The sequence below is a fragment of the Perca flavescens genome, chromosome 17 (genome assembly GCF_004354835.1).
Source record: "Perca flavescens isolate YP-PL-M2 chromosome 17, PFLA_1.0, whole genome shotgun sequence".
NCBI lineage: Eukaryota > Metazoa > Chordata > Actinopteri > Perciformes > Percidae > Perca > Perca flavescens.
Window position 1 is genome coordinate 2,210,637 of NC_041347.1, and position 27,019 is coordinate 2,237,655.

General features: G+C 41.6%; 1 protein-coding gene across 3 annotated transcripts in view; it reads right to left on the reverse strand.

The window, feature by feature from the left end:
* The window catches only part of dntt (deoxynucleotidyltransferase, terminal), a 136,954-nt gene that overhangs the window by 46,570 nt on the left and 63,365 nt on the right, over positions 1-27,019 (reverse strand). For 2 of the 3 annotated variants that reach the window (XM_028604289.1, XM_028604288.1), the window contains exons 8-9: positions 19,532-19,634; positions 932-1,180 (exon numbers count right to left, since the gene is read on the reverse strand). In XM_028604289.1, the coding sequence (XP_028460090.1) occupies positions 932-1,180; positions 19,532-19,634 (352 nt within the window). The remainder of the gene's footprint in view (positions 1-931; positions 1,181-19,531; positions 19,635-27,019) is intronic. The other variant, XM_028604290.1, reaches the window with a different exon arrangement.

Here is a 27,019-nt window from a genome sequence, read left to right on the forward strand (position 1 = left end):
CCACGCTTCCCATTTATTGTCAATGTAAGCAGCCATTGCAATGCATTCTGGTAGCGCCGCGGCAACTTTCGGGAAGCGGGGTGTCGAGTGGCCTGATTCTCATTTGCATCAAGTTGAGGTCTGGGCTACTTTATGCAAATCAGGGGCGTCCAGCTCAACTCGCCGCCTCTTGAAAACTCATGAAAATCTTTTAAACTGACCGCTGTGGATCCAAAGGGAATACAGATTCAGCAACTGCATAGCCTATTTCTCGCGTAAAATGTTTTCAGAATCACATCTCGTTGAACTATTTTCGAAAATAAGCGTAAAAGGCTTGGTTGGTCCGTTTTGAAAACCCTAGTGGCAAGCTAGTCTATATCCACGTCGCTCCACTTCTGGGATTGCTTCGTTGCCTCCGGAAACTCCGCCGGATGTCCCTCTTTTCGGTCGGAGGCCCGTTACCTTTCACTGTCTTTGTGTTGGCATTTTAAACTGGTGGATTTCTGAGGACTATGGTTAAGTGCTCCTCAGATCTCTGCAGGGTAAATCCAGACAGCTAGCTAGACTATCTGTCCAAGCTGAGTTGGACAGATAGTCCAACTCAGATTGAACTTTGAACGTACACATGTTCCACCAAAACAAGTTCCTTCCCGAGGCTATTTTGCAGAGGCACCGTGGCACCGGCGCTTAGCACCGGCCAAGACGTGATTGAGCGTGATTGGTTTGTGATTGGTTTAAAGAAAGCACGTTTTTCTCCCATCCCAGAATGCTGTGTGGACTAGCCAGACCCTCATCCGCTATTGGCAAGCCCACCAAGCGTTAATGCTGGGAAGCGGGGCCATCCCTGTAGTAAAAAAAAAGTGACATTTTCCTTTTGTTTTGTAAAATCAAGGATTCCACCAAGGTTGAAAATAGACTATTATCTATCTTCATCTATTTTTAACCTTCATACCCTGGAGCCGGTCCAGCCCAGGAGAGCAAAGGCGTAACGATCCACAGGTGGCGACACCAAGTCCACACGCACTGCCCTCCAACCCCTGCTGTCCCCCTCGGCACTGTGGAGACCTCCCTCCACTTGGCTGGCCTCCAGCCGCAAGATCAGGAAGCACTTTGCAAAGTGGTCCATGGCTTCAAACCTGTAGCTGGGAAGCTTTGCCATATCAAAGGTGGAGGCCTGGTAATCACAGAACAGCAGAATGCCCTGGTGAAAAGAGAGACGAATTAAGTATTTTAGCATAGATGTTGGTAGAAATTTATCATTTATGTTTACTGGGTTTTATAGATCTTTTTCTTTATAAAATGTTTTGTTTCTACTATATACAGTATCAGCCTACTATATATCCAACACCAGTTCATAAAATGTTCTCTACAACCACTAACAGTATTACTTGTAAAACTCATAGCTTAAAAGTTAATTTCAGGATTTTTCAATTTGGAGCCTATTTTTCCCATGCATTGGTGTCTAAGTGACTAATGTGAACAAAAATCTTTGAAATTGGTCTAGTATTGAGCGAGAGAAGGCTGTGACCTGCAGGCGCAAACCGGGCTGCAACGTAATCCTATAGGGCAAATATGCATAGTCACTTTCGTCTGACTACGTTAGAGAAAGGATCCCTACGGAGATAGACCTTTTTGTTAAAGAGTAAAATCCTTTTTTCTTTAACCAGAAACAGCTCAGAGATTGCTATTGCTAAATCCACCAGACTCCAGATAAACAATACTTTTAGTGTGTCTAGAGCCAGCATATTCTCACATGTAAATCTGTAAATTATGTTTTTATTGTGTGTGGTGATTGTTGTGTGTGGTGATTGTTGGAAAAGTGGGAAGACGAACCGAGACGGCGTTTGATAGTTTTATTTTGTTTCTGTCGACTTTGAATGAAGTGTATTTTACGATGCTAAAATTAATGTTTATGTACATGGAGTCTGGTGGGTTAAGTGATACCAATTTGGCGGATGTTTTTATGTTTAAAAAAAGGATCTTACTATTTATCAGAAATCCCGATCTCTGTAGGGATTCTTTCCATAACGTTGTCAGACACTTAGAAAAATAATCTGAGCCTGTCATTGGCAAAACAAGCACTTTTGTGGACGTAAATTGAAGGTCTGCAATCGCCCAATCATTTTTATTGTAGATTGTTTTGCCTCTGCTGACAGCAGCGGCCTTGCTTATTACTGGACCGATTTTAAAGATTGTTGTTCCAATCATTCACTTACACACAAAAACATAGGAAAATAGGGTCCAGGTTGAAAAAGTTACCATTAAAATATTGACATTAAATTAACAAAAAATCTGGTCTTTTTGCGTGAGTCTTGGCAAGCGACTTTAAAGAGGCCAGCCAGTCTATCTTTCTCAAGCACCCAGGGGCTCTGACAGCAAAAACCCGGTCACCTTTCATCTTTAGCCCAGACTTCAGAGCAGCCAAAAAGAGCACAACTGTATCTGAGGATCAGAGCCGGCACACTGGCTCATAGAAGGTTAAAAGTACTCAAGTATAATCTATAAGCAAAGTGTTGATCAGCCTTAAACGTATCAAATAACCCTATTCATCAATTCTAAAATTGACACCAAAGTGAGGATTACACATTTGTGAGTGATGTGGTCTCTTAGTCCTGAACAAAAGCACTGAAGATATTGCCAGAGCTGAGTCATGCCTTGTTAGCATTACGGTAATTAAGATGAGAGGATATCAGAAGCCTGTGGGATTATGTGTCACTGACTGGCAGGAACCATTTCATGTTTTTAAAAGACTCAATTACTGGAATACTGCTCAAGGTTTAAACTTGGATCAAAAAGCACAATTACGGTAAAATGTTTTTAAATCATGGCTTGATGTTACAGTATTTGTTAGGGGAGCAACAGATTCAGTTTACTTAAAAAGATTTCTCTATTGTCACAGACAGGCTGCAGAACGTGTTGATGACATTGAGTCCCTTACATCTGTTAAAAAGTGATGTCATTAATATATTGAAGTAAAGGTTTTTATTGGGAGAATTGGAATGCGGAAATGATTGCCAGTCGTCTGACCTAGAATTGAGCCATTCAATGCAACAACGTGACTTTTTCTGTTATTTGACAGGTAGGATGACATAGAGAAACCAACCCCATAGTTGAAACCTATGAAAACCTTGGAATCATTTGTGGCCTGATGTTGTAATCACAGAGCACTCGCTGTTTCTGGATTCATCATAAGATCTTGGAACACAAATTGGTTTCAGTGCTGTGGTTTCCATGAGCACTGCAACTTTCTTCAAAACCAGATTCTCAAAAAATCTTGGAAATAAAAGGTGGCTTAGATATAGGCCTGGAGGTATTGAAAAGGGTTAAGTCAAGGTAAAGTTTTTTAAACAAACTTGAAAATACTGATCAGAAGAATTTTCTTGGGAATATGTCTAGTAGTAGATGTTCTGATTTGTTGTTAATTGTGATTTTATTTTATTTTGTGAATGGCTAGTATTAAAGAGTCTGCACTGAACATGTGTACGTTCAACGGTTGTTTTAGTCGTGCAACAGAAAACTCAGATTGGACAGATAGTCTAGCTAGCTGTCTGGATTTACCCTGCAGAGATCTGAGGAGCAGTTAACCATAGTCCTCAGAAATCCACCGGAGTTTAAAATTACAACACAAAGAAAGTGGAAGGTAATGGATATCCGGCCCAAAAGAGTGACATTTCCAGTGGCACCAGAGCAATCCCGAAAATGAAACGTCGTGGATATAGACTACATGAAGAGCAAAGTCAACGTCACTAGCTAAAATAAGCTAAATACCCAGTCACTTTTGTCATGGCTGGAAAAAGAGGTAAAGGGCTATGGCTGCCAGTAAAAGGACATGGACCACTGTGTGAACATGTCCTCAGACCTGTCTTCAGTCTAATTTGAGCCTGGAGTGTTAAAAAAAAAGGGATGGCTGAAGATCCAATAGAGAGACGGGCCTCTTGTCAGCCATAGTAGATGGCCGCAGCCCATACCCTGGTAAATGGTTCCACTCCTTAGATAATGGAAATCTCTGCCAAGTAAGATGTCAGTGTGCTGAAGAGAAGAGAAGGAGAGAGGGTCACTGATGAGAAACAAAGCCGTAAGTGCAGAAAAAGAGTGTAATGGAGTGAGTGCAAGAGAGTCAGAGAATAAAGTGTTCAACCTGTTGGAGAAAGTGAGAATTAGGTGGACGAGTAGATAGCGGGAAAGGCAGAAAAGGAGAGAGAGGAGAGAGTCTGTGAATTGATTTCCTCCGAGGCATGGCCTGGCTGATTGGGCCTCTCCCTGGATGCAGGAGGGTTAAGGCGATTAAGATTACAAATTGTCAATTTAATTCCAGCGTCCGGCGTAATTGTTGGGATACTACTCTCCTCTCACTGTCCATAAATCTGCCGCACTCTCCTTAAATAACAATAATTGGGAAAGCGAGTGCAGCGGGCAGCCACTCGTCCCCGTCCAGCCAGTGACTGAGGTTAATCACAAAGCATTTAACACCTAGTCAGCATCAGGGGCGGAGGGGGCGGTGGTGATCTTGAATGAATGTATTTTTTCAAAAGCCCAGAATCTTTTAGGTTTTTTTTAAAAAAAAACTTCAATTGATCTAGGCTACTACTACTATGCTATTCCCTAAAGAAATCAAATATGATTGAGTAAATGTTCTTCTGTTAGCCTACTATATTTAATTCAGAGTATTGAAGACCATATTTACTTGGATTTCCAATCAGAGCAGCCCAGATTATTATGACATTTCAATTAAAATGCAGCAGATTTGTCAGTTTAACATTTATTGAGTGAACTCTACTCCAGCCCAATGTCAGAAAATAAAATTTCTACACTACTTATGTAACTTAAAAATAGAAACAGACAAGTTTGGCCTCTTTTTAGGTGACAGGAGTGAAAATGAGTCATCCTCAACATGTGTTGTGTTCTGGTGTCAGAATGATGAAGACAATTGGGGTTAGTTAAGCCCAGTTCAGACCAAAGATTTGTGACGAGACTAAACCGTAAACTAACGTTAGAGAGAGTCTGGTCTGGAGGACACACAAGCCACTCCACAGGGGATTACTACAAGATTAGTTAGCATTTAACGTTAGCTATACTGCTAACTTTATCTAAAACTTGTAGCCACCGGCTACCTTACTGAGCTAATTTACCATGGGAATCATGTATTCTTCGTGAGGCCTTACTCAATGGAGCTGTATTAATTATCGTCTTCTCTCTGTAGAGACCTGCAGGAACCGAGCAGAGCTACGATGCTCTCCCAGGTAACCTTAGGTTAGTAACGTAGCTATATTATGGTCTATTAGGAAAAATTATTATCCAGCTAACTACTACTTGTTGTGGTTGCTATTGGCCTGATAATACACAATGCTAGGGTATTGGTTAAGTTGTACAATGTAGAAGCTGTGAATGTAATGTATTATATATAGAGTTCGACATATACATTAGATAATGTTCCATCTGTACACACTGTTTCTTCTTTCTTTGCATTACCTTAAGATGGCAGATAACGGACATATTTTTTGTATTTTTTAGCACTGTAAATGTCAACAATATTTAGAATTAATGCATAGTGTTACTACTGTCCAAACTATGTACTTTAACTAACACACCAGGCCCTTGAAAAAATACTTTGCTTAGTGATCCTTATGGTTTGATGTGATGTGAAGTGTCCTGGTGGCTGGCTAAATTCAAAAGGAAGCCATATCTTACTTTACACATGTAGTCAACGTGGAGGTAGGAATCTAGAAAGTGTGATCAATAATATTCCAGAAATAAGTGTTCCAGTAGTGTTCAGGAAAGCTAGAAAAATGTTTCTAGAGTGCAGGCTTTATTACAATTATTTATTATTGAGCTAATTTCAAACACTTTTTATCATCCAATAAGGTACTTCAAGCTTTACAATAAGAAGTCAAGGAAGTTAAGGACTACAGCCACATCCCAGCCCTTCAGAGATCTGTCCTGCAGAAAAGGCTGTTGTCCAGACTGGAGCGGTGGGCCATCAGTGAGCTCAGGAGACCAGATGATCCCAGGCGTCCAGGAGTTGTGTGTGATATTCCTGCACCACCCTCAGACGTGTTGTTACAGACACAAGTCAGCAGAGAAATACAGCTTGCCTTAGGGGAAACTGAATATGTGAAATATATACATAACCCAATTACTCAGTATGTTTGGGTATTGTTGGTGATGAAAAACTGACCCTGACATGTGATGTACTGCAAATAATGACTGACACTGAGTTCCAGCTTCTTCTACCACCGGGGCCCCAGCAAAATATGTTCAAATATCCATTATGTATGTGAAGTTTTATATTGGACTAAAAATAAAGCATTATAATAGTCTCAACCTTATTTCCTGTTTTATATAATGAACCAAACAGACAAGGGTAAATGTAAAAAAATGTTTTAATTTATTATGTGCATTTTAAAATATAATTACAGGAAGACAATGTAAACACAAATTAAATTACAGGACAGTATACTGTAGTAGGATATATTGACATACAATGGACTAAGAATCTACAAGTAAACCAAAGAAAAAGGTTATTGTGTATCTGAGCAAAATATGATCAATACATACACTATTGGTCTACACCCTGGCTGTTTGAAGCCTTCGCACACAGTGTTTCCTCCACAGAGAGACTAAAGGCTCCTCTCCCTCTGCTGCTCCCACGTCCTCCTGGTTGGTCGGCCTGCTGCCTGATGTGAGCTGTGATAGAAAATTATAACAAAGTTTCTTACACAAATCAAATGGTAACAAAGTTCTTACTGATAACTGAAGCTTCCAAGGTTGTGTGATTTACAATTAAAATAACTTGCTTTTAAGTAGCCATTAGCAAATGTGTAGGCTTTAAAAACACTATGAACATTTTCCTTATGCTGACCTGCTTGCAAATGCAACAGAAGACATGTAATTAGAGTTAGGATAGCCAGTCTTTGTCATAACTAGGAAAGTACAGATGAGCACAAAACTATAAAGATGAACCAGTTAAGCAGTGCTAACACTGCATTTGTACTGTACAGTATGTGTCGACCTCTAGATATAATACATTATATTCACAGCTTCTACATTGTACAACTTAACCAATGCCCTAGCATTGTGTATTATCAGGCCAATAGCAACCACAACAATTAGTAGTTAGCTGGATAATCATTTTTCCTAATAGACCATAATATAGCTACGTTACTAACCTACGGTTACCTGGGAGAGCATCGTAGTCTCTACAGAGAGAAGACGATAATTAATACAGCTCCATTGAGTAAGGCCTTACGAAGAATACATGATTCCCATGGTAAATTATTAGCTCAGTAAGGTAGCCGGTGGCTACAAGTTTTAGATAACATTAGCAGTATAGCTAACATTAAATGCTAACTTAAAAAAGCTTTACTAGCTAGCTAGCTAGTAACAACACAACGAAACAACAAATGTCTAGTAACCATGCTTGCAACGTAGATCACAGATAATATAGATATTAATAATACTTACACTTTATTAATCTTGTAGGAATCCCCTGAGGAGTGGCTTGTGTGTCCTCCAGACCAGACTCTGAGTCTCTAACGTTAGTTTACCAGCACTGAGGCTGAACTGTCACTCAAACTTTCCCTTAACACTCATTAGCCAATGGGGACGCACCACTGTAAGACCCGCCCACGCGAGATATTTGTGTCAGAATCGCAAGCAAAAACTCAGGGAGCGCAAAGGAGAAAGCTGGGAGCATGACTGCAAACGTGATGGAGAGAGCAAAAGACTGATCATTGAGAAAGAAGCAGAGGGAACTGTAAACAATAAAAGACCAATCGTTTACAACTACACAAATGTTTTGTTTGCAAGTTTTACCTTTGAGGTGACAATTGTTTTGCTGAGTGTTTTTTGTTTGATACTTGAGAAGTTTTGCTTGGAATTAAAGTCACAAAACTAATCCCATAAGTCCCAACGCATGCATGCACCTACAGTCGAGCGAGCTAGAGAAGAGAGGGCGCGCATTGGTGTGAACTGGCAGCTTTCAGAATGCTGCAGACCGGTGCGTTGAAAGTAGTTGCAATTACTTGCAAGTTTCAACTCGTCTCGTCGCAAATCTTTGGTCTGAACTGGGCTTCAGATAGAAAACAGGATGTAAGCTCTACAGGATGATATTTTCCCTTGGCAGCTATCATGTTTTTCCCAAATAATTTAGGCATTCTATTATGAATTGGCTTGAAAAATAGTGCATATAGTTGCTGTAAATTGGAAAAGAAATCTCTCTGGAGGAGCCTGCCGCGGGACTCCCCTAGGTTTGGGCTGAGACCTGAATGTTTATAACGTCTGGCCCCGCCCCTGACCCACTGCCGAACTGCACAAGACATCAAATGAGGACATCGCTTCCCAGAGGGCACTGAGAAACATGGGAGTGAGAAATCCAAGGTTGCGACGGTGAAAACCTCGAGCGACACACTGGAAGCAGATCTCAAAGAAATCGCCAGCCTCCTCCACGTTTTTCCACCTCTAATTATTTTTCAGGGGTGGACTCGTTTGGTGCCCAAACTGCAGTCAAAAAGTCTCGATGTCAGCCTCTGCTGCACCTCTGGACCCCTGGACGCAATTACAGATAACCACTCACCTTCCTATAATAGGCAGGGAGAGGGGCCTCTTAAAGTTCCCTTTACATTCAGTAATAGCTTAGCTTAAGGCGGTGACAGTTCCCACTTAGATAATGAGGCCAGAATGACAGCATAAAAGCACTTAAACACCGACTAATCTGAAATTAAAATCCCCGCGAGCCACACTTGAGACAAGTTGTGGGAGAAGGTCTGCAACCCATCTAATGCATGAGGCCACAAATGTAGGCCACGTCTTATTCTGGCAGATATTTCCGGTCCCTCCTGGCAGTGTATTTCTTTAAGCCTTGAATCATTTTGACGCCTTTAGAGAAAAGTATTAATGAGTTATGATGACAGTTGAACAGACTATTAAGTACCTGACTATGGACGCCCTTTGCTCAATAAAGTTTGCGGCCCTCCTGCCTACACACACACACACACACACACACACACACACACACACTGTAGTCTATGAGCTGCTTTCTCTCAGTCTCTTTCTTTTTTTCTGCCTGACACACACACACACACACACTCACTCACAAATCCACCATAAAAACAGGATGACATGAAGTTCCCCGTCTCAGTATCGCCGGGGGCTGTTTAGCCCAATAGCGCTCTGTAATCATCTCCCACGCAGCAGGTAATGTCAGCGAGCATCTGAAAGTAAGCTTATTCCACCAGAACTGTTTACAGAGGGAATTACAGAGGACAGCTGGAAGATAATCTTCCCCCCCTAAAGCTTCGCCTCTGAGCACTGAAGAAAAGAAAAGTCAAGTGAACATGACTTTTGAAATTGTGATAAAAGAACATTCTGAGCTTTTATTTCTTTCGATTTGATTATTTACTCAGGGTTTCTTGAGAAAGAGTGGTGAGTGGCCACTTGCATCCCGAGGATGAGGGCAGGGGAGGAGCTCTGATCTCATCTGGCAATCTCTTTGACTAACAGAAAGAGACTTCAAAACCTGGCTTCAAGTCGCAGATTAGCACGCGTTAGCCAGGGCCGTTTGAACTGTGCTTCGACTTTGATTCGCAGCTTCGGTGGAATGAAAGAGACCGATTGCTGGAATTAAAGGGCGGCGGTATGGGTGTCTGTATGTGTGTCCTCTCAACGTCAGTCAAAGTAGCCTTTAGTGCTCAGATTTTATTAAGGTCTCAAAGTGACAAACTCAATGTGACTGCAAAATAACCACAAAAAATGGACCAAATGCAGAAGAGTAAAGACAGAGCCGAATGGCATTCTAATGGTGGCAATGCACACAGCGCTCAGCCTTCAGAAAGCAACACTATTTAGTATGGGTGGGGAAAGAAAATTGATCCATGTATGAATCAAGGTTTTTTTGCGACTTTAAAAAAAAAAAAAAATTAAATATTTCCTGTTTATATGGTACCACTGACTACATCATATCCGTTTCCAGCTAAACAGAGCGAAAGCAGAAAATGCGGAAATTCCATGTTATGTAATTTTTTTTTAAATGAAATAAATGTCAGACTGACCGAATGTGCATTCTTCTTAGAAAACAATTTGTTTTTTTTGTCTTTCATTTTTGAAAATCGCAACACTCAATGCTATCGAATCGCAATATACTTCTAGAATCGCGATAAATGAAAACCGCAACACAAATGGAATCGGCACCCATGTATCCGCGAAAGAAGCATATCGTCGCAGCCCTAGTATTTAGAGACAGAGATGATGGATGATTGGAGGATGAAACATGACCCTCTCCGTCTCTCTGTTGCAATTGCCGGGGCCAAGCAGAATCTCATCTGTCTGCCACAGAAGCTGGTGGCTGACCTTGCATTTGCCCCCAAGTTATGCTTTCAGAATATCAGCGGGGGAGAAAAAAAATTATGAACCCGTTTTCACAAGGACGTTCCTAGATAGATGTATTTTTAACTCCCTGCAGGCTGCAGGTCGAGGAGGGGTGGCTGAAGGGGTTGGAGGGGGGGGGGGTGCCCGTGATATTGGGCCAGAGTGAAGACACGTGGGCCCCCAGGGGGGCTTGATTGCAGATGACAAGGTTACACGACTTAGAGTCAACCTCCCGTTACCGCCACTTAATCATTGTCTCTTGTGTCCTCGTCCCTGCGGACCTCTCCCCTCTGCAGCCCTGTTCCATCCAGCCCGCTGAGAAGAATCATCACGGCGACAGTGGTGGAATGTAACTAAGTACATTTTCTGTTCTGTTGTGCTGTACTAAAGTGCTCATTTCATGCTTTTTGGCTTTTCCCCTTTGCTTTATTGTGTTATATATCTTTTTTGTGCATGTTATAGGTTTACAAAGTGAAAAAGCCCAAAGTCCACCCCAAAGGGACTTACCATCTCCAACAGAAAACACTGTTCACAAACTGCTCCAAACAGCTCTATTGTAGTCCAGCCTTTACTTCAGAGACAAACGTGGTCACTTTGTAACACACGTTATAATGCTCGCCTAGCTGCTAGCACTGCACCCCCCTCATACTCTGCTTCTGACTGGCTAGCAGTCCTTACCTAGGTACTGCGCAAATGTGACTCCCAACAAAGATGGAATAGAAGTGCGATGCCTCACTCTGTAGCTAAAACAGAGAGCTCAACACACAGGGTAAAAAGAGGAGCTGCAGCAATGTGCAGTACAACAAAAATATGGTATATGGTTTTTTTGAAAATTAAACCATGTAAACCTATTCTGATACAACCTCTAAATACAATAATGAACCTGAAAATGAGCATAATGTGAGCACTTTAAGTAGAAATGTGAGGTACTTGTACTTTACTTGAGTCCAGTGGTGGTCTACGTGATACGTGGGTAAACACACTATACCCACTAAGAAAGCTCCAGGATTTCCATATACCCACTTAAAAATGTGCAATGGTACGTAACAACATACTTTCCATTAGAATTTTGATATATTCTGAATTGTCATCTGTGTTTTTTTCTTCGCATATGCTAAATAAAGGTATTTACACCATAAATTGGTGCATAAAAGTGTGTCAGAATGCAGGAAATGAAGTCTTTGACACTCAAAATTTTCCTGGGGGAGGACACCCAGACCCCACACTATGATATGCTCGCCCCCCAGGCGCTAATTGGTTGCAAAGACGGACGTAACCGATGCGGGCTATTTACAAACAGGGCGCACTTGGGTAAAATCGCAGATTGTCTGCCACATGAGCGAGAAGAGACAAGTTGCGCTTTCAATATGCGTTCATGGGAGGGTCGTGGGGAAAGTGGGAATTACACCCAAAGAGGTGGGAGGATAAGCGCAAAGTGCACCTAATTATATATTCCGTGGTATTTACAAAGACTGTCAGTAAGAGCGCGCCTCTATTCTGCGGGGGAAATTCTCCGCCTCTTAAAAGCAGGTCTGAACCATCCGCAATCGAGTTTCCTCGTAGACCTTTATGCCGCTGGTGAAATGGCATCAGTAATTTGAGCAAGACGAAGACATAGGCGAGGCTGAAAATGTTTTTTAACATAAGAATCACACTTTGTCAGTGAACACAACATCATTTAGCGTTACAGATCAAGCAGCCATGCAATATTAGAGTTACTGGAAGAAATCAAAGATGAAATTGAATCTCCCACTCAGCGTTCACATCCCATTCCAGCAGTTGTTAAACTCCTCGCTACATTACAAATATTGGCATCAGGATCATTTCAAACAGTCATAGCATCAGCAGTGGGAATATCGCAGTCTGCACTCAGCCGTATCATAGCACAAGTACCGCTTCGCTACAGCACAATTTACGGTAGTGAGCGGAGAAAGACGCTGATTGCCTGATGGGTGTCAGGGTTGATAAATACTACGCAAAATGTGGAAGCATAGCGTGCGCTATTTGATTGAGATTTCTCTCGGCACAGCTACCAGAAGACTTACAACTTTCAGACACGTTGCTCACGTCACATCTACGTCTTCAAGCTCAGTTGGAGGCTGCGCAGTAACGCTCAGCGCTCACCGGAAAAGTGCTTCTAATATCCTTCACTGGTCTTCGTCCAGAGCAACGGGATCTGTTTGTCCATTTCTTTAACTGTCTATGATGATGACCAAAAATATACAGTACAGTATACCCACTACAATACATTAGACTACACCAGTGCTTTTCTTTTCATGACACTTTCCACTTCTACTCCACTACATTTCAGAAAGAAATATGGTACTTTTTGCTCCAATACATTGATCTGACAGCTTTAATTACTAGTTACTTTACAAATTAAGATGTTTGCGCACATAACACGTGTAGTTTATAAAATACTACATTTATTATAAATTAAACTACCCAACATTATTTTGCTGTACTCCACAGTGCCATGTCCTTGTTTTCGCCAAATAATTCCTTTGCTATGGTAGAAAATCATAAAGTCCTGCAGAGTTTGACACCTGAGAACTTAACTGCACATGCAAATGTGTATAAAAGGTATTTCAGAGGTACACCAGTGTGTTCAGACAGTAAACCAAGGGGAAGGCTCAACACTGCAGCGATACAGTATACCTGCTAATCTGGAACACAATAAACAAACAGCTGGTGTCACACTTTTAAGATTCAATACAAGAGTGAATAAGATGAATATTTCTTCTAGCGATGCAGTGTTTCCATGCTGTATTAACGGCCTACAAGTCCAGCTGAACTGATTAGACCATTAAACTCTTAGTTGATTGACAGAACTGTTTGGATCATTTCCATTTTCCTGCGGTTACTTTTACTTAAGTAACATTTTCAATGCAGGACTTTTACTTGTAACAGAGTTATATTACCACTTTTACTTAAGTAAAGGATCTGAATTCTTCTTCCACCACTGGACGCCGCCCCATCTTCAGCTCCTGAAGCCTTTTTTAACACCTGCCCTACCCGCCTAATTCACTCTCACACATCCCTTCTGGCTCCTTATCCCCGCACATTCACACATAATGTCACACCTTCACCTCGTTCCCTTCCGCCTATGGTGAACATAAGTGGCTGCCAGAGGTGAGAGCTGCCCGCGATAACGTACGGTAAGTAGGAGGTAATTATCGCCAGGACGGACCGCTGAAGGAGTGGAGGCATGTGGAGGTGTGGATGAAAAAGAGACAGAAGGGTTTTATTTTATGTTTTTAAACCCAGAGATGACAAAAAAAAAGAAGCCGAAAGCAAGGCTAGACAGCGCGGCCATGCTCTTCATCAAACACTTGTCTCCTCTGATGACCCTCTCTGACCAGGCATTTATCTGAGGGAGAAAGCTGTGTTGACAAATCCTCTGCCTTCTTTTTTATTTTATTTTGTTATAGAAAGCCATTTATTGTACATTCTTTGTACGTGATATTGTCCAAAATGCATTTGCAGGGATGAAAGAAGTACTCAAATCCTCAAAATGTTACTTAGGTAAAAGTATGTAAGTATCATCAGGAAAATGTACTAAAAGTAATAAAAGTACTCAACGCAGAAAAACCCTCACATTTTACAAACTGAAAACGATCAAAACAGTTCTGTCAATCAACTAAGAGTTAAATCGGCTAATCATTTCAGCTGGGTAGTTTAATTTATAATAAAGCATCGTACTTTATTAACAATATTTCTCTCGGAAATGTAGCGGAGTAGAATTAGAAAGGAAAAGACAAATAGTCAGATCCAGTTCTGCTGTAACATGTGCCATCTCGTTTAGTGGAAAAATATGATATAATAACTGTCTGTATGACATTAATCGGGACTTTACTCATACAGATATTTTAACAGGGTAAAACTGCTCTAAACAGAGACATAATCTCAGTGGTGTGATTGGCACACACCTCAATTTGGTGTAAGATGTTTTTTTGGGGGGGGGTTCTCTTTCAGTTGTCCATCTTACTGAATAGCTATACTTCTATTTTAATCAATACAGTTGTTTAGACAGGTGACACTAGGGCTGATTTTCTTAGTGGGCATTCAATGCAACAAGCTGCAGAGAATGATCCAGAAAGTTTACTTATAGAGTAACAGAGAAATGAGACTGAAGGCTTGTTAGATGCCAAAACACTGCACCGTGATTTATAATGCTATGAGACAGGATTTCACACCTCAGGATTTTACAACAGTAAGTTTGTAAGTTTGCCACGGTGACGTGTTTTTTTTATTTATTTTTTTGTATAGTATAATTGCTCGACTAAAGTTTATGCTTCACAAATAGTATAGAGGAGGGATGTTTATAGGGACCCACAACTCTTCAATGTCAAATCACTGTGCTGTGAAAACAAAAGAAAAAAAACAGTAATTTAACCCTGTGGATCACAGGAGTTGCTGGTCCACCACTTCCTCGATCGCATAGATTGATTGTGTTACCGTGTAACTTTCAAATCCGAACTAACCCTTTAAAAACACCAAAGTGACACAATAACACAAACAAACTAACTGGTCAAGCCAGCAGTAGACCAGCAACTCCTGTGTCCTGCAAGGCTGAATTACTGTTTTGTCTGGTGGTTTTGAAGAGAGCATGGATGGAGATAACGGCTACAGTTCCCGGTGGGAAAGCGCTGCCTGACGGCAAAGTAAAGCGGTGAAAATAGGTGGGCTTTTTTTTTTAGGTGGCTAAAATCAATTTCTTAGCTTCCGTGCCTGAACTCCTTTCCTTAACTTAAGGGGCCATGTTTATTTCACGGAATTCTTCCGTGGGCCCATCACGGAATGTTTTCCGTGAAACTGCACCCACAGATTTTGAGTTAAGGGGCCGTGTTCATTTCATGGAATTCTGTGAGATCAGGCTATCTTTAACCGTCCCGTTATTCCCGCTTGTCACGGAAACGTAAGCCCACTCACGACCTTTTCCTAAACTCAACCGTCCCGTTTTCCTTAACATAGTAATGTAGTCCCGACAATGAGCGTTTAGTTAAAGCGAGTTATATGACGCTAAAAGAGACTTTTAGCATCAATAACAACGACAAAGGCACCTGACCAAGATGGGAGTGAGAATCTGTTGTTTGGACATGTGTATAACTAATAACATTATTATATGCTGCACTGCATTGCAATAAGTACTGGACCAGAAACATATGTTATTAGTTCCACCTGTGCTTTTACTGGCATGGCAATTCAAAAATGTCTGCTGTAAAAAACTGTAAATAGATAAAAACATATGATTAATTTGCTAGCAACGTAAAGTACAAAATAGACCTATTTGTGACAGGGATGAAAAGAATAACTGGTGATGCACATCAAGCAGTCAAAGCTTATCTTGCTCTCTAGTTCACCCTCAATACAGCAGAAGGGCCTATCGTCTTTTGTATGTAATTACATAACGTTCATGTTCTTGTTCATACAATTCTACTTGGCTCCTTTAGTTACTAGTTTCCTCAAACGTGTTGCGGTTAATAAAAATGTGATAAGATAATCATGTGCATTGAATGGTAGTATGAAACATTTCTACAGCTTTAAAGGGGGGGCACGAGAGAAAAAGAACCACTGCTTTAAAGGCTACTAATTCTTTAAGAATCTCAAATGGCAAGGCAAAAACAATCATGTCTATTTTCATCATAACAGGGCGTATGCCTTCTGGCTCTAGGTTCAGATTCCCTGTGATTAAGAGTAACAGGTATAACAGTCCCTCCAGAAAAACGTGATTATTCAATCGCATAATTCAATACATAATCAGCCAAAGTCCGCATATTTATGTGGGGGCCGCATTTTTTCCAATACGCCGCACTTTCGCCGCATAAATTGCCGATTTCCGCGCAAAATATGCGGGGCTTGCATGATTTCATAATCCCCGCGTTTTTGTTGCAAAAAAGTCACATATATCTTAGCAGAAAGTTGAAAAATTATGCGTTTACTTCACACAAGAGGAGCCATTTTCCCCTGTTTCAATGAGAACGTTATGAAGTGACATAATTATGCGACATGAACATCATCGAAAAGCAGGGTGTTGGGGGAATCCCTTTTTTTTCTCTTTTTCATCAAACCGCAATTGTTGCAAGTTCTGCGAATGTGGATCCAGAGATCTCTGAGAATGTGTGAACTACAAGGTTGTAGTTCTTAGAGTTTTCCACTTTGGCCACTCCTTCATGGTCATTCAGCCATTTTTTACCCTTCGTATCTCCTTTCTTCATGAAGGAGTTTGGAGCAAGGGATGTGGAACTTACATGTAGGCCTGTCTTTTGTCTCAGGCTCTGTGCCACATGTGTGTCTTGTCTCCAGAGGTCAGTTTAATCTGAGGCCTTTTGGTTAAAATCAGTTTTAACACCACCGATGGTCCCAACACCGCAATTTTAGCAAGTTTCCGCAATTTCATTGTATAATATATCAAGGATTTTTGCCCGCAACAATTACAAAAAAACTCTGCATTTTTCTGGAAGGACTGGTATAAGTACTCCTTCAATCCCCACAGCCATTTCACTTGTATACTCGGTCTAGGGGAGGAGGTAGTTACCCCTCAATTCACAAAGTGTATAGTTTAGTTAGCGATATGATGGGGTTTCTGTGGACGGTGATGATGGTGGTGATGATGGTGATGATGGAGACGATGATGATGATGATGATGATGTCTATGCTGCTGATGGGGACAGTTTGTGTTACGATGGAAGAGATGTTGATCATGCATTCGAACATGTCTGGTTACTTTGTACTTGTGTATTTGTGGCTGTGTCCTCATTCTGCCGCTTTTTTTGACGTTATTGATGCTGTGCTTGACTACTGTTGATCTTCTAGCCCACTGGTACACCCCACCACCCGCCACCCAACATCTCCCTTTGAATTGCATGACTATGTTGTTTTTCATGTATTATACCTTGCTGCAAAACCAATTGCCCTCTGGGGACAAAAATAAAGTTGAAAGTTGAAATGTTGAAAGTAACATTTACTTCTTTACTTGTGAGTCACGCTTGCCAGACATCTAATTGCACATCCAATCAATGTTTGTATAACTGAACTTGCAGATGCTATTTCCTCCTCTCAGGGCTGAATCTATGCATCACACATCAAATCATTTTACACCAACTTGAATTTTTCTCCTTTCCTTTAAATGCAAAAAGTGGTGTTATTGAAATTTAATTTAATTTTATAAAGCCGGAAAGCTGGACAAAGTAAAAGCAGTGGGTGTAAAAATGAACATGCTGGACTTATGTTTGCACAATTTGTGATTAGGAGCTCCGTTTAATGTAATTAGATAAATGTGTTTACATGCACTGGGTTTTAATCAGACACTTCTGGAGCTCATTGACATTTGTCGCATTACTGTGATATTAGCAGCAAATAATTGTCATCGTTTGAGTACAGCCAATAATTAGACCATTATCTGAAAGTAAACATAGCCTGCCGTTAACATTGTCTGTCACTGTGTTTTATCTCTCGCTCACACATTTTCTCACTTTCTACTCTCACTGTCTCTGTCTCTAATCAGACGCCATCTGTCTGTCTCTCTTCCACATTCATCCACTCCTTTTTTTCCCCCCTCCTCTTTGGATCCATTTTCCATTAAGGGGCTGCCGACGGTCCTTGAAAGCCCGGCTAAAAGTTCTTAAAGTGACCTGCCAAATTGTACACTTTCTCTTTTACCTCATTCACTCACCTTTTTCCAATCTCTTTCCATTAAAGGCGACAAAATCGGCTCAACCTTGGACCACCTTTCTCTCTAAGTTTTATGAAAAAAGAAGGGCTGCTGTGAGCTTCCGAGTATATTTCTGAAAGTTGGAGAAGTGACCAACTTGTATTGAAACATTGCAAGAGGTTACCTTCAGGCAAGAAGTTGTCAAAAGGAACACGCCGACTTATTGGGACTTTAGCTCATTCACCGTAACCCCCAGAGTTAGACAAGTCCATACACACCCTTCTCATCTCCGTGCGTGCTGTAACGCTGTCTGACGGCTCCAGCATTAGCTTAGCCCAGCACAGATCCTGCAGGTGAATGGTTCCAGTAATCCTACTGCTCCAAATTGTGACAAAAGTACTCCAACATGTTCCTATTTACATGTTGTGATTTGTATAGTCACAGCGTGTACACAAAACAACGTAACATGAAACACAGCCATCTTCTAACAGTAAACAAGCCGGGAACTATATTCTCAGACAGGCTTGCTGCAAGCATATCACTCCACAGCCAAAGTACTATATTCTTCCGCCTAAGAATATAGTTCCTGGTTTGTTTAGGGATAGAAGGTGGCTGTGTCTCATGTTACATTGTTTTTTGTACACGCTGTGACTCTACAAATTGCAACATGTAAATAGGAACATGTTGGCGTTATTTTGTCACTTATTCGGAGCAGTAGGATTGCTGGAACCATTCACCTGCATGTTCTGTGCTGGCCTGATGCCGCTGGAGCCGTCAGACAGCATTACAGCACGCACGGAGATGAGAAGGGTATGTATCGACTTGTCTAACTCTGGGGGTTACGGTGAATAAGCTAAATTCCCAATAAGTCGGCGTGTTCCTTTAAATCCCGTCCTGCTCCTTAGGTTATGTTTTCCTGTTTTATGTCATTTAATTATTGTTTTGTCCCTTTAACTTGCGATGATGTTGAAGTTTGTTTCACCAGATTACAGTATGTAGGGTTAGCAGCCCAGCTTACTAGCGTTAGCGAGCCCTCTTTGGTACAGTTACTGCCATTGTCAGCAATAACAATGGGGTAGAAAAGGTGGTAAAAATACATTAACACACGTGTAAAGGGGTTGCTTCGAGTGGCCGCAACCGTGTACAAGCCAGACATGAAAAGTATTGTGGATAACAAAGACTGTCAGGTTTCCCACTGAGTCAATCTAGGTAAGAAAAAAAAACCTATGGAACCTGCTGTGTATCAGGACTGCCATTAGATCTGGAAAGTCACTGTTGCTGTTGTAGTGTGGATGTGCATGTGGCTCTTTGCCACATGCACTAAACACACAGGTTTTAAAAGGATATCTGCATTATTGTTTATTCTATAATATTGTCCTTTGTAATTTCCCTTTATAAATAAATCTATACAGCAGTTGTTTTTCCAAAATATAAACCGATGCTACCTAATAAGTATATGTTATTATTTTATTCACAAATGATGATCAACAAGGCTAAACATCCTCAAAAAAAAGGGAAACAACATACAGTACATACTTGCTTTTTCAGTCCGTTAATAATGTTGGGTAGCAGACTCTTTTCTTTCCCCAGCTCCGGTGTGGTCACGATAAAGTCTACGTCATGACCAAACTCCTTGCCCCTGGAGATAGAGACATAGCGCTGTTACTCACTCACTGTGTCCACGAAATAATGAAAATAATTATCTTTGAGTCACAGCCCTTAACTGATGAAGAGGAAAGGTGGCAGACGGAGCTATTAAAAGCACAGGCAACACTAACGGCATTGACTTTTTTTTTCCTCATTATTCTAACGAGTTATTTGTCCTAAGTTGTTAAGTGTAAAAGCTCCATTTTGTCGCCTCAGCTGTCAGAGCTTTAACTTTTATGAGAATCATCGTTTTCAGCTTGGATCAGTGTCATAAAGCATACCCATATGGAGCCCGACCGCGCTTACACAATGTATTTTCTCCGTCAGCACAACTGCGCTGTAGTGGAAGTGATTATGAAGTGATTATCAGTCAGGAGCAGCTACAGTGAAAAGCTCAGCAGAGAACCCCTGCATGTGCGTAAGATTTGTACACAAAAGGCATACCAAAGCTTCTGTCTGGAGTCGGCCCAGTGAAGCAGTTACAACACATGCACATGCTTTTCACTCCTGTTATTCAGGACAGTGATGTCTCCATTTGTGTAGATGCAGCTTAAGATGATGTATGTTTAATTTATATCAGTAGCCCTTTAATTTGTGTACAAATAATAATATTTGAATTCTGACTTTTTTTCTCTGAATTCTGACTTTAAACTCAGAATTCAGAGTAAAGAGTCAGAATTCTGACTTCAAACTCAGGAATCTGGCTTTATACTGAGGCTACACTTACACTGCTATGTTTTGGGGTTTTTTAAGCTGAGTTTTGAGCCAAAAGCAAAGTGTTTTAGCTCCAGTAGAAGAACTAATCTCCGTTTAAACTAGCACGCCCAAACCGCATATCTCATCAACATTCTCGTATACTGGGCATGCGCGTACCGGGGTAAATAGGAGGCACCTGTTGCTCCGACCCAATCAGGCAGCGAAACATCGGCGTGTTGCCAAAGGTCTCAGTTTGCGGCCGTTGAGACTGCAATACGACCCCAGAGATTCCAAACCAAAACGGGTCAGAAGTGTTTTCAAATGTCTCCGGTTTAGGGGCTCTGAAACGCCAGAGCAGTGTGAATGCCAGGTGAAAATGTAGCAAATGATATGTTTTTAAACCAAAACGTAGCAAAGTAAATGAGTTTTATGAGAATTATGAGTTTAAACTCACATTTTGCCCTAGTCCACTTCCGTACACTGTGGATCGGTTAAAAGCCGATTACAGGGTTGAGGTTTGAGCTATTCTCTTTTGAATTCATGCTATGTCTTCACTGACAACCTCTGAGGACAATACTGTCAGAGTATGTAATATATACTTGTGACATTTGGTTATGAAAGTCTTATTCTGAATGTTAAATAGGTATGTTTAGCCCTGTGTGAATATGCCATCAGAATCATATTGAGAGGCTTACCTTGTTGCACTCTCTGACTACATCTACATGTAACCCATAAGGCAGCACTTACATTTTTAGTTGAAAAACTGTGCACTAGGGATGCAACAATTATAGATTTTGTTGGTACGATTATAATCTAAAAATATTCACTATTATCATGACTATAATGCCTTAATTTCACTGCTAATGTATGAAATTAGCTCTACATTTTAATGAGTTATTTATTGCTGCCTTCTGAAACAGAAATAACAGTTTTGAATGTTTTGAAAATGATTATATGATTAATCATCAACCTTTTTATTTAAATTAATCTGAAAAGATTAGAGACTAGAGGTGAATCAGTCACAACAAACAATGGCCAAGTTGGCAACAACAGTGCTGTCCTTCTTAGGAAGAAGTTGGCCATTTTTGGGCTAGAAACGGCCCTGGTAGCTGGTGTGTCTGAGTTGGAGGAGCTGCTGGACAAGATGCACATGTCACAGGGAGATGCGCAGCATGTTGCCAAGGAATAAATGTGATGAGAGATTTCTTTGCAGCCTTATGTCCCACAGGGGATGAAGAGGAGTAAGCAGGGCTGGACTGGGACAAAAAAATCGGCCCTGGCATTTTTGGCCGAGGCGGCCCACACCCACCATGATTGGTCACTCAGACACATTCCCTGCAGACAGTCCTCTTACAATATGCGGTCATTCTATGATATGAGTTGCCTAGTGTCTAGGGCTCTCAAGACTTATCTGTTGAGCTTACACTTAAATAATTAATTAATTCTTAGTTATGATTTGCGTATTTATGGTATTTGTTTCTTTTTTAAATTATTGATATTTGATATTGTATTGCCATTATTGTTAGTATTACTATTTTGCTCAATATTGGCTTAGTAACTTTTAAAAACTGTTTACTGTTAATTTTAATTATTGTAAGATTCCTATTTTGTCCCTTTGGACTAACTTGTCTGCTGAATACAATAACCATAACCATAAACCTTCCCAAAAGCTACAGCTGCCCTGGAAAAGAACAATTTGGCTTTGCAATGCTACTTAATAACATTAGCTAATTAAACAATTCAAGGAACATTGATGCTTGTAACTGCTAGCATTTTCAATGTAAGCTTAAGCAGTTACCTGACAGCCACTAACTTTAATGTTACAGCCAAACTGCTTGTTGTTGTTATGACATGAGGCGCACATAACGCGTGCACGCACGCACACACACACACACACACACACACACACACACACACACAGCCTCCCTCCCTTCTTGAGAGTCCCTGTTACTCTCTCTTCCATCTTTTCCTCACTCGCTCCCCCGGCCCTGTCATGGTCACTCTCCTCCTGCTCGGCTTCTTCCCTGTCATGATGTTGTTTCTGCTTCTCTGTAAAGCCATCCACGTCTCCTCCTTCCTCTACTTCAGGTAATGCTGATGTTGAAGCAGCAACTACAGCCCCTAATATGTCAGAAATTTTGGCACATTTGGAGGAATCCGCCTGTAGATTCTTAATCTTTTTCTCCCGTAATTTCTCGTCAGCTCCCTTGCGCTTTGGTGGTCGTTTGTCCATTTTAACGTGGATGCTAAACTTCCAGCATAAGCATAACTATTAGGCTACAGCTCGTGTCTCAGGGCCTGGAGTGGGGGAAGGGGTTCCTGGATTTGATTAGGTCAGGCCATAAAAAAAGGCCCATAAATTATATCTGCGATTTGGCCCAAAAATGTGTTGGCCCACTGGGAAAATGCCCGGTATAATCACTATTGTGAAATATGAAGTTTACTTGTGCTACATTGGGGTTAAAGAAAACACAAAGGAGCCATGTTAGTGGTTAGTGACACTCCCACCGCCGCACAATCCTGCGGGAAATCGTCGGATTGCAATATTTCGTGTCTGAACGCAGCCTGAGTTTCCTTGTCTTTCATCCAAAATGACTCAATAAGCAGTCAGATGGAATGATGAAAAAGAAATGATTGATTGATGAGTGATGTCCTGTGGTTAGAATAACTGTCTAAAACAACCCTTATATTGCATTGTCATGACAGTGAGAACAATGCAGACCCAAAACACACAGCCAACGGGTGAAGTTGGCCCTCAAACGACAGGACCTTCCCCCTGCTAGACTGTGATCAGGCTACCTGCTAAAAGGTAGGGCATCATTTAAACCTGATCATTACCCAACACCCACTGACACACACACACACACACTCACAAACCTTTTGATGAACAATTGGCCAAATCATACAGACGTAAGACATGGCAAAATGACAACAAATGTCGGTGGCGATATGGCTGCAAAGAAGGTTTAGCTGCGGCGAGGCTCTGTGTTTGCCGCCTCGAACGAATGAGTGACGGCAGCGAGAGAGAGAGACACATTAAAAGGAGGCTGTGAATGGCTCGTGGCGAAGCTTCAAAAGGTCAGTGTGGCTAATTCAGGGAGCAAGGACATATTAGTAAACAGCAATTAGAGCTCCACAAGGCATGATGACGGTAATGGTTAGCGTTAGTGGCAGACAACACGCACCCATGTGGCATTAACAGAATGAGGACCTGGCTTACAGGTTCGCTCGGCAGATGCCGCGTTAGTCACAGGCATTTCATGTGCGCTGTGACTGTATGTCATTTATTTTCTTTCTAAAATAATTGAAGATGTGGGAGTGCTCACTTCTACGCTTGTGTGTTCACACTCGGTGGTGTTTATGTAGTCCTTCATGTCAGAAGTCGACGCTTGTTTAATGAGTCGACTGGTAGGACACAGCTATTTGAGACTGCATCACAGATTTCCGTCTGCTGAATGAGCAACTTTCTGCCAACACTCTTAATTGGCAAAGCTGGGATTCCACAACACTTCCAGTTTGTACAGTGCACTCAAGTTGTTAAGTGAATCTCACTGCTAGCCCTCTGCTGCGCTGGCAAAACGCACTCGAGTGCACTGCATAAATGAGTGGCATGAATAGCAAAAAGCCAAAGCGGGAGAGAGAGAGACGGGGAGATCATCAGCATAAATTGAGTTTACCTCCAATCAGAGCTTTGAAAAACAACCTGATTTCAGCGCAGCATGGGAAACAAGGGAATTGGGGTTTATTTTTTATTTATTTTTTTTAAGATTCATTTTGGGGCATTTTAGGCCTTTATTAATATAGGACATCTGAAGACATGAAAGGGGAGAGAGAGAGGGAAATGACATGCAGGGCAGAGCCTAACCTGCGGCCGCTGCGTCGAGGAGTAAACCTCTACATATGGGCGCCTGCTCTACCAGGTGAGCTACCCAGGCGCCCGAGTTGGGGTTTATTTGAGGGAGAAGACGTTACACTTTTTTCAACTCCTTCCTGATTGCACTGGAACATTAGTATGTGTACAGATACCTCCTCCGGTTCGACCGCAGTCAGCAGAAAAGTAGTAGACGACTGCGCGTCAGGTACAATTCTCTGCAGCGAGGAGAGTGTTTTTCTCCATCTCTGCCTCTAATGGTACACCCTCAGAACACTGTTTTTATTAAGCATTAGGCATCCACTCCTGCTCAGCGGGAGATAAGGCTGGCAGGGCTCGGCTCAAAAAATATTGGCTTTGATGAGCTGTTAACACACTGTGCACGGTAACGCCCGCCAGTCTTTAAATCAAGCGCCACAAAAGGGCAGAGCAGTCGAATTTAGCCAGTCGGCTATTTTATTGCGTGAGGGAAAATGCTAAATTATTCATCCTTTCAGCACAAAGCCTATCAAATATACATAGTTATTTACAAATGTGTGTGGACAACACGGCGACATGTATGAATAATACAGGTGTGGGGAAGTGTCGCTGCTGCTGGAAGTTTCACAGAATGCATTTATCCGCGGGAAGGAGAGTTCAGGGGCAGCCCCGAAAGTGGCTGGTCAGGGGAAAAGAAACTGGATTGTGCGCACCGATGCATCATTTTCACCTTGTGTCTCACTTGCTATCTTAAGTTTCTTGCTAACACAGAAAAAAAAAACAAGGCGATAATCAGGAAACTACTACATAAAAGCAAGAAAAAGCACCCAGTGCACAGCGGATACGTGGGCTATACGTCATGATCAGACAGCTTGTTTTTTTCTCTTTTCCCCTGCAAGCTGACACTAGAGTTAGTTTTAAAAAATCATGACACCCTGAACTAAATACTGATAAGGATTACTTATCTCGGCTGTTGTTCAAGGGAAACAATGCAGTGGGACTCAGGCCTTGTTTGAGGATTTGAGAGCAGACACCATTGGGCCCCTCATCAGTGTCACTTAGAGCCGAATTCCAGACAATCTTGTGTTGAATAAGAGCCACAGCGGGGTCTTGCTGGCTTCACACTGAAATAAATACACACACCGCTGACACTGTGTGAGCCTTTCACACGCACTGGTGGTAGAAGCAGTATTTTCAAGCCTAATCTATTTTTAATCCTCCCTCCCAACAAAACCGCTTTAAGACTTGACACCCGCCTTCCGCAGCTGTCCTTTCAATAAGGCTAATGTCAGTGGCATCAGCAAATCCTTGCCATGCTGTTTCTCTCTGAAGTGGATGACAGCTTGAGTTTACTGGTGCACAGCGCTTATTTCGTGAAACTTTTTGGGAGCAGAGGGAGCGGGGGGGGGGGGTTATGTTATCCAGAGATGACAGATTCACCAGAGCCGAGTGCATCTATTTAAAGAGGTAGGCTATATAGTATAATGTGCATCGCCATTTTTGACAGGGGCTACCGGCTGGAAAGATGAAGCTAATAAGAGACTCTACATCACGCAGGAAATTATAGGTAATTAAAATGGAGCTTTGACAGGACTTTGGAAGGGAACATTTTCCAATATGTCACCTCGAAGAGAATTAGTGGGTTATTAGTGGCGCTGCTGGCATCTTAGAGAGCATATGAACTATTTTGGTGTAAAAGGCCTTATAATAATGCCTCACGCTGTGTTTAAACCATGTCTGGAGAATCTGCTTTTCAGCAAGATAAAAGGTAAATGAACTACTTACTGAGTGATAATGTACAAGTCATCGTTCTTCAATTATAGCTCCACATGATTCCAATTAGGTCTCACGTAATACTCCCCCAAGCCTGCGCCATATATGAGATGAAGTCAGTGTGTGCTTCATCTCCCCGGGTCTTAGGCTATAAAAGCTCCCTCAAAGGCCCCTTACCGCTTTGCAGCAGACTCCTGGTCCATTAATCTTGCGCTGTTCCTCCCCTTCATTCTTGATGTTAACTATCCATGATGCTCTAATCACTTTCCTCATCTCTTTTACCACATTATCCCCTTGAGGAGCAGTTATTTACATAATCAGATATCATTCCAGCTGTCATTTATCCTTTTGAAGATTAGACATATTGGGTTTTTCTTTGTCTGGTGCAGTTTGATACCATCTTTACTTAAGAAAGTTGTGGACCTATAACCAACAAAACAAATAATTAAATATACACCACGGCCCAAGACAATTTACCTTTTGTGAAAAGAAATATAATACAATGAAAAGTTGAATTCATGAGCAGTAAAATGCACCTTCTCTCAATTCAATTCACTGCTACAGACTTCTGGTATGACCCAGGAGTGATTTAAGCCCTTTTTTAAAACTTGATCCCGGAACCCCTAGAACAAAAAATTGTTAAGAAGTCTGTGTTTGACAAGTTCCTGCAAGATCAGTTTTTGAGCCACAGTGAAGATTCTGGTATAACCTGAAACTGCACATCCAGGTAGGCGTCAAGCAGATTAAGCTATCACGTTGGGAAGCGGTCGTAACATGCCTTCTGAGTCGGCGAAGCTGTTTATTGCATGACTATTTTCAAACGGGTCCATCATACTCTTGCATCAAGATATCTGAATGAGCTGTAGGCTATAGCCTAGGCAAGTTAGGTTCAGAGTTCTGCATGAAGTGAAAATAATAACGATTGAAATAGTGAAAATATACTTGGCCGGGTGGGTCCAGTGGGTAGAGCAGGCACACATATACTTAGAGGTTTGTGCCTTGACGCAGAGGTCCAGCGTTAGAATCCGACCTGTGACGATTTCCTGCATGTCTTGCCC